At 37.9% G+C, this 9,135-nt stretch overlaps 1 protein-coding gene across 2 annotated transcripts; it reads left to right on the top strand.

Annotated features, from left to right (window-relative positions):
* The first annotated feature begins 5,020 nt into the window (after positions 1-5,020).
* LOC116398692 (scavenger receptor class B member 1-like) lies at positions 5,021-8,905 on the top strand. Of its 2 annotated transcripts, none has more exons than XM_031875215.1 (2): positions 5,021-5,203; positions 8,549-8,905. In XM_031875215.1, exons 1-2 carry the CDS (start codon positions 5,084-5,086, stop codon positions 8,720-8,722), a joined length of 294 nt encoding a protein of 97 aa, XP_031731075.1. In that variant the 5' UTR covers positions 5,021-5,083; the 3' UTR covers positions 8,723-8,905. The 2 variants fall into 2 exon arrangements, with proteins under 2 accessions (XP_031731075.1, XP_031731074.1); XM_031875214.1 differs by lacking the exon at positions 5,021-5,203 and adding an exon at positions 6,749-7,062.
* Positions 8,906-9,135: the final 230 nt, after the last annotated feature.

Genomic DNA, 9,135 nt, shown 5'->3' with positions numbered 1-9,135 from the left:
CCTCTATATGAACCAGTCTCCGTGTAGTCCTGATCCTCTATATGAACAGTCTCCATGTAGTCCTGATCCTCTATCAGACCTCCATCAGTACAGAGACCATCAGAGAGAAGATGGTCTGTTTCTATAGAGTTATTCTTAATGCTCGTCATCGGAGCCACCGGGTCGGATTCTGGTGAAACCAGATGGACTCATGCAGGTTCACTTTAATGTTGCATCTGGTAAAGTTTAAGCTCATTTTGATATCTTTAAATTAGTTTAATCTATCTAAGGAGGACCTTTACGTGTGTAGAAGTTTCCAAACCCGTTCTGATAACATTAGAGTTCATATCGTCAGACTTCAAAGAGCTCCTCAGACATAATTGTGCGCGTGCATGTTGGAGTTTCCCTTCAGCTCAACCTGTCGAACCATCCGGAGCTCCTGTTAACGTGACCTCTAGGGGGCGCTGTGCCTTTAAGAACACGTCCTCTTAAGAAGAAAAGTCTGGAGACTTTGTAATAAGTGTGACTGAACACTCCTGTCAATACAATGCTTTTAATGTGTCTATTGTTTAAAAACACCTTTTATGTCTATAATGCATCACAAACATACTTATAATGTGTTATAATCTGCTTATAGCACTGTGTTATAGGTATATTCATAATGCAGGATGAGAATAACCAAAACTGTCCACTCAACGAGTTCCGTGCGGTTGTGTTCAGCTTCATGTTTACTCCTCTGGGCTCGTTTGTAATAAGTCGGTGTGAACGGGAACCAAACTATTATGTTTGTTTTTCTTATGAGGATGAAATAATTTATTTATTTCTATCTTAACATTAGAGCTAAAGATGAAAACACAAGTTAGAAGTCTTTGTGTTTTGTTCATATTTGAGTAAATAGTCCAGTTCTTCAATATCTAAACTGACTTTTTAAACTGTTGCTTCTAATTCATAATCACTTAATAATCTCAGGACAAAATGTAGAAATCTGAAAACAGTTCTTGTGTTGTTGTTTTTAAAATGAAACACTTATTGAACAAATCAACTCTGGAGTCAAACATCAGCTGTTCCCTCTCAAACATTCTACATCTTACAAACATGAGTCTCAAAAGTCAAGTAAAGTCTAAAGAACACATTTTATACACTTCAACCAAGAGTGTTGAGATGTTTGATATTTACAGGAATCTAACTTCAGCAGCACATTAACATACAAAGGTTTGATGAACATGCCTGTACTGACCTCTAGCGGTAACTTGTGTACTGCAACAATATAAGATGACACCTTGTTGCTGTTAGAGGACGTCCACTTGCTTTCTTGTCCTGATCCTCTATATGAACCAGTCTCAGTGTAGTCCTGATCCTCTATGAACCAGTCTCAGTTTAGTCCTGAATCTCTATGAATCAGTCTCAGTTTAGTCCTGATCCTCTATCTGAACCAGTCTCAGTGTAGTCCTGATCCTCTATGAACCAGTCTCAGACTGTGAGACCTGCTGCAGTACAATGAGAGGTTTCCTAAATGGAGTCTGGGGCTCAGAGACACTACCACTTTAGTCCACAGGGGGCGACAGAACCAACACTAATTGAAAGTTCCTCATAATAACTTTAAGTAAAAGTTGTGAATGCAGGACTTAAACTTGTAGTGGAGTGTTTTCACAGTGTGGTATTAGTACTTGTACTGTAGTAGAGGATCTGAATACTTCCTCCATCGTGTTATCGTGGAGGACCAAACTGGATCATATCTTACTGGATTTGAATTAAATATATTTTACAGACGAGATACATATTTTGTTAATTACTTGGAGCAGAAACCGTTCGTCTCCCTCGCGTGAGGCAGAATATAAATACAAACAGACTAGATCAGCTGGTCACCGATGTGTTTAGTAACAGCAGCCAGAGAAGAAGCTTTGTGTGTCTGCTTCAAATCTGGAGACAACATCTCGGTCAAATGTGGATCCGTGTCAATCCGGTAGAACGAGCACTTTAAGAGCGCTCGCTTCCTCGCAGCGCTTCAACACAAAGCTGCTCCTGTCTGCTCAGAAACACTCCAGAGATGTGACCGAAAGAGAAGTTTAACTTTAGATCTTATCTAAAAACATGAGGCAGAAAACCAGGAAAAGATGAAAGATCTATTTAGAGGCTTGTTTTGTTACTTAAATGTACCCTTTATTTATTCATTCATTTATTTAGATTCAAGTAAAAGAATCAAACACTGGTGAGTAACTAGTGCATTTACTAAAGTACCCCCCACTGTTACCAAAGTTACAACTATTTCACTCAAAACTACAAATGTCACCTCATGGAGTCACCAGATTAACAGTCACATGATCCTCGTCAGTCATCAGGATTCAACACATTCCCTTTTTCAAAGTGTCAGAATAACAATAAGTTACAGACTAACAACATAAAGTGTCACAAAAGGTCTTAATGACAATAACATAAATGACACTTTAAGGACAACATATATGAGTAGTTGCATTATAAATCTGGACGGTCAGAAGAGGATTAAAGAGACGAGTCAGAAGAATACATATATTTATTTCTCTACATTTTGCTTTTTGATGAAACACTGAATTCTTTCTCCTCTTTCAGCCTCTAAAAACCTTTGAAATGAAACAATTTGAGGATTGAAAACGTGTTTTTGGGGGTTGAACGTGTTGAACTCACATCCTGTGATGATGCTTCATTTTAAGGGCTCACATGTCAAAAACACAAAACAGATCAAAGGATTCTGACACCTGACGTCCTCACTGCCTCCTCGCTCCTTCAGCCTCAGAGTGTTTGTAACTTAAACAGCGTGTGAACTGTTTAACATGCATGACGTGTATGAAGGTGTGTGTTCAGAAAACGTGCTTCTGTATCTGTGTCATGTGACACAAGTCAGCCTCTCCTGTTCAGAAAAGTGACAAAGTCAAAGTTTGTGTGAGAGAGTCGTCCATCAGCTGGAGAAAGGATGACTCATATACATCAGATCAGAATCACATGACCTCAGGAGGAAGCTCGGGGCCTTTTTGGTTCAGACTTCCTTTTAGTTGAACACCACCATCAGCATTTAGGAAGGAAGGCATGTGAGGAGAATCTGTAATATCTCAGGAGCACAATTCTGTCTTTCTGGAGGCTGAGCGGGTCTGATGGTGGGAGATTTCACAGAGAGTCAGATGAGGGTGTGTGGTGGGCTGCTGCTCTGTGCCTCTGTGTGTCTTTAATGGGAGTGAGGCGATCATGTGTACGCTCAGTAGAGAGGAGCTCTTCATCGCCCCAAATTCAACCAAATCCATGAATAAAGATATGGGAGTCATTAAATATCATCGGTGGTTAAGGGGCTTGAAGTCTTGTTCCCTGGAGCCGCGGAGGCTTCTTCTAACCGAAGGGGAAAAAGTTTTGGCGTGACGAAAATGAGGTTCCTAATTAAGCATCCAATTAGCAACGATCACGACAGGAACAACGTGACCACTTCATACTCAGACTCCACGTCTGCTGGTCCACCGCTGAGTTCAGCAGCGTCACATAGATTATACTCACATACAACTCAAATCAAATAAAAGCTGTAAAACGACATCACACAAAAGCCAATAACGTCCTTTATAATACATACTTGTTGAATCTTTTCACGGCGGGTGGGATGAATTCATTGCTGTACTGATTTAGCCAGAACATTGGAAGTCTTATCACCTCAGATTCTGATTTCACAAAGTGGGTTGGCTTGTTCTGAATGAACCTTTTCATATAAAGAATGAAGATTGTTCTTTCTTCCCAGAAGAGACAAACCAAACACTGGCTCGAGAGAGACGTTTCTGTTTTCACATCTTTCCTCGTACTTCTTCTTCACGCTTTCTTTCAATTGGTTGCGATCTGTAGTTTCACCACTAGGTGGCGCCAAATCCTACAAACTGCATAAAGTACAAAAGTATCCCCGAGGATCGATAGTCTTGTGTTCACCTATTATGATCAGTGATGAGTAACTCTTCAGGTACCAATACAATGTATGGAAGTAAACAGTACAATATCATCTTCTGAAACGTAGAAGTATAAAGGAGCAGAAACGTAAAAGTAGTACCACAGTGTAGAAATACTCTGTTACAAGTACAAGGCCTGTATTCAAAAGGTTACTTAAGTAAAAGTACAAAAGTTAAAGTAGTCACTATGCAGAACTATATATATTGTATTATAATTATCTTTATGATAATACTCACTTTAATGCTGCAGCTGGTAAACGTTGAGCTCATTTAAATTACTTTATATACTGCTAAGTAGTTTGATCTGTGAAAATACATCATAATGTATTAGTTGATTTATATTTATATTAATAATCTTAATATGCAGATTAGTTAATGTTACATTGTAAACAATTGCTGTTAATTTGCAGCCAATTTTCAACCCTAATCTACTGTATTCATGTAATACGGTTTTGTACTGTAGTTAGCAATGCATTGTGGGCCGGCCCCTTTGAAGCAACAGCACAGAGGCCCTGAATCCTAATGTTTGAAATTACAGTACACTGTAGTATTAATTATATATTCATATACTTATGCGTAGAGGTAACGTAGCATTACCAAAAATAAGGTTTGAAATCAAACTGATGCTAAGCTAGCTGTCTAGCTAACCAGTCTGTGATTCTGAAATGTCACTTATCAATGAGGTTGAGATTTGAATAGAGTAAACATTTATATTTACGTGCATTTTAGAGTCTGTGTTTAATCAAATGTTAACCGTTTATCATCTGAATCTTCTTAAGATCGGTAGCGGTTGTTGCTAGCTAACTAGCTTTTTGCCGATTGTTAATAAGCTTCAAATGTCATTATACCTTTGTTCTGTTATAATTCATCACACTTCGTTATATATATTGTATGAGTGGATTTGTATCAATGTTTTCTTTTGCTGAGTAAAACACAAGTCATCTGACTAAAATGTGACTGCATGAATTTACATGAATTTAGGAAACGCCCCCCCGTCTGAGTATAAACACACCCAACACGCCCGACTCCTCCTGCATCCTTCACTGTTCATTCTCGGACCTTAAAGCATTCTGCAGCTCTGCAGAGGGAACTTGAAATAACGCTTTATTATTATTGTTATTATTATTCTTATTGATTATTGATTATTGGCAGCCATGGCCATCAATAAAGCCAAAGTGGCGATTGGATTTATAGTGGCAGGGACCCTTACGGTGGTCTTCGCAGTAGTTTTCCTGTTCGTGGGACCGGTGGTGATGAAAGACCAAGTGATCAAAGTAAGTCTTCTAACATACTTCCTTATTTCCTCTTTCAGTTCAGGTTTCATTTAATAAAGGAGGATTTCTTCAGAACAATTTCCTTCTTCTCTGCGTGCAAAGCAAATGATTTCACAATGAACTATTTAGACTTCCTTGAGGACTTGCATGTTAATTAATCTAATGTTTCACCTCATCGCCTGAATAAAACCTGACGTGTGCTGCAGCTTCTGCTGCAGATTTCACGCTGACTGCTGCTCCGTCATGGACATACGAGGCCTTTAGTGTCGGACCACGCCACTCATAAGCACATGTAGTCCATCTTTACGGGTATTAAAGTGATAAACATAGAGTTAAATCGGTTTCAGTGGCACAGCTGGTGACAAAAATGTCAGGATGCTGAATTCATTGCTAGTTTCCACTTGTATTACTTCATTTCTTATATTTTTACTGAGTTTGTGTTTGTGTCCTTGTCTTTGTTCTTTATTGTTTTTAACACAAACATTCCACGTGCAACTTTGAAGTATTTTTACTTGTCGGATTCCTTTTGGTGATAGCGTTCCGCTCCATGCAATCAAAAGGAGTGAAAAACTACAATTAGTTTTTTCACAATAACTAATAATTTATAGCTGAAAAGACTTTTATGTCTCAAAAATACATTTGTGTTTTCATCAGCGGTGGAAGTAGTTTAGAAGAACTTTTACTTGTACTTGAGTGTATTCATTTTGTTACTTTATACTTATATTTCTGAGTGAAATATTGTACTGCATTTACATTTATACTTTTTAGATTAAAACTTTACATTAAAGGTTAGAAAATACAGCACTTTCATAAAGATGAAACCAGTGATTGACGATCTTTATTCTTCTTCTTCTTCTTCTTCTTCTTCTTCTTCTTCTCTCCCGTTAATCGTCTCCTGACCCCTCATATTTATCTGGCGGCCCTTTGGAGGGGCCTGACCCCTATGTTGGGAACTCTATTGACAGAATAGAATATCACTGTAACTTCTGTTCATGGAGACAAATTATGTTCGTCATCCTTCAAACCGGAACCGTTTTTGGTGTAAAGTGCTTTTAAAGTTTTTGGTGCTAGAGAGACATTTTAAACTAGATTATTATTATAAGCATGAAAAAAATATTTAATTTATATAATTTGCTGGTTTGTTTGAAGTCTGTTGAACATTTTTATTTTTGTGTTGTTTTTACACATTACTGTTTTAAAGTCTGTTATCTGTGTTTTAAATGTAATCCTAATGGGATTATTCTGGATAACTAAGGTAAATATAATATTATATAAATGCTGTACTTGTAGCTGGTACTTTAATTTGCTAATATATATATATTATATTACTGCTATTTAAGTAGGATTATGAATGCATGAATATTACTTGTAATCGAGTACTTTTACATGATTGTATTGCTCCTTTTACTTCTAAACTTCTTCCACCGCTGTTGTATCAAAGGTTAAAAATGTGAGAGTGAGCGCGGAAGGAGCGGGGACCACATTTCCCAGAATCCTCGGCGTGGCGGAGGCGTGGTCAACAGAGTATAAATTCAGAGACAACAGCCGCCGATCGAATACATCGATCAGAAAGACTGAAAGCCGGCTGGACCGGAGACTGTCCCCGAGAAACGACAGCGTTCAGGTCTGGGACGGTTGTGTGGTCTCTAACAGTTAGCTCGCTAGTTAGCCGGTTCGTTGTCGGTCCTTCTGGACGTCAACAAGCTGCAAACACGTCTGTCAGCTGTCAATAACCAGCCATGGCCATCAATAAAGCCAAAGTCGCTATCGGGTTCATAGTGGCGGGTGTCCTCATGGTGTTCTTCGGGACTCTTCTTACTTTTGTGGGACCGATAATCATCGACGACCAGGTGGTGAAGGTAAGCAGCGCGTTGGACATGTAGCGCAGAGACGCTTGTTTTAATGTTCCGAGTCAGCTTTTATTTCATCACTTAATCGCAGCCGAACGTGTGAAAGGGCTGCAGAGGGCCACGTGAGCACAACAACAACTGATAAACAGGCGCGTGCATGCAGACAAACGGTGAATAAGTGATAAAATGCATTGAGTCTGGTTCCTGTAGGAGTGCTTGAGACATGAGCAGAGCCATGTGTGCGGGGAGACGTGCTGCCGAGGAGAGCTCGACCACTGGGGAGGAATTATTATTCACTTATTGATTCATTGGTCTGTAAGCAATCAACATATTTATATTTGTTTTGAAAGAAAAATGCAGTTTCTGCCATTTTTGCATCGAAAATCCTTTAAAACATCGATTAGTTGACTGTCAATGTAATTCATTTGTACAATAATGAAAATACATAAAAACAACCGCAGTAATTAAGAGAGCACGAGAGGAAAGAAGTGTGAGAGCTCATTGATACTTCAATTTAATATAAAAACACATTATTACTCATCAAAAACGACTGAATATCGACACACAAACGAGCGTAAACAGTAAGAAAGAAACCGGGAAAATAACGTGAACAAATAAAAAGTTTTATGTACAATTTTGACATACTTGAACTTCACTTAAGTTTTTATATAACACTTGTGTTTTTATATGTAAAAAGTGACTCTGATGTACTTGTATGATTTGATACAGTAGTACTATTCTACTAATATACAAAGTATCCAACTGTCTCCACATTAAAATGCTCCAACAAGCAGTAATGACAACAGAAATATATCATATTTCATAATAATATAACTCTGAAAAGAAGCCGTTCTAAATAACGAGTACTTTTACTTGTGTTACTGTAAGTTGTATAGCTTTACTATGTATTTAATGCTTAAATACTTTGAATTATACTGCTGTTAAAATGTCACATTTTTTACAGAGACGATAATACTCAACAGATACTTTTGTACTCGAGTAACTAAGTAAAATCTAGCAGCTCCAGCTTATAGATTATGAGGATTTGTTTTATTTGGTTGTAAACTGTCAGACAACGAGACGTGAAGATAGTTTCTGATATTTAATGAACCCAACGTTTGATTAGAGGAGAAGTGAGCAGTCCTCACATGAGCTTATTCATATCGCTCATTAAAGATATTAATAAACCTTCTTGGGATCAGATGTGACGCTGAATTAAGGAATTAAAACCATGTAATCGAGATTAACTTTAAATATAAAAGTCACGTTTCTTTCTTTTATGTCTCGTAGATTTTTTCCACGAAACACATTTTCTGGTTCTCGCTTCTTAATGTGAAGATTTGATGCTTTTCTTTCATATCTTTTGGATTTTTTTGTGTTTGTCGGTCGAGGTTTCACTATTTTCCGTCCTTTCCTGAGAAAGCGTTGAATCGATGGTTTCAGATAAATAACGAGGATGATGGATTATTGCATCTCGTCTTTCTCCTGATTTCAGAACACGGTGATCGACCCGAAGAACGAGATGTCCTACACCATGTGGAAGGACGTCCCGGTGCCGTTCTTCATGTCCGTCTACTTCTTCAACGTGCTGAACCCCAAAGAGATCCTGCTGGGGGAGAAGCCCATGGTGGAGCAGAGAGGACCCTTCGTGTACAGGTGCTCACTTTAAGCTTCTCAAGTCTTTAGAAACTCACACACGATCTGTGAATATGTGCACGATGCATCTTCTCCTCATCTTCTGTTGCTTTTCTGACTTTTATTTGTCAAATTCTACTGAAATATTTAAGATATTATGATTTAAGTTCTTTTCTCATTTAAATTTGTGTTCGTCCAAACACACCAACACAGATACAAGACCTAGATGTACCTCTATATACACACATGCCCATATACAGTACCTACATGTCCATGTACACTGCTGTATGTGTATATGTATATATGTGTGTATGTATATATGTGTGTATGTATATATGTGTATATGTATATATGTGTATATGTATATATGTGTATATGTATATATGTGTATATGTATATATATATATATACGTATACACATATATACGTATACACGTATGTATATGT

The sequence above is a fragment of the Anarrhichthys ocellatus genome, unplaced genomic scaffold (genome assembly GCF_004355925.1).
Source record: "Anarrhichthys ocellatus isolate YVR2014 unplaced genomic scaffold, GSC_Weel_1.0 scaffold87, whole genome shotgun sequence".
Classification (NCBI taxonomy): domain Eukaryota; kingdom Metazoa; phylum Chordata; class Actinopteri; order Perciformes; family Anarhichadidae; genus Anarrhichthys; species Anarrhichthys ocellatus.
This window is presented reverse-complemented; position numbering and strand designations above follow the sequence as displayed.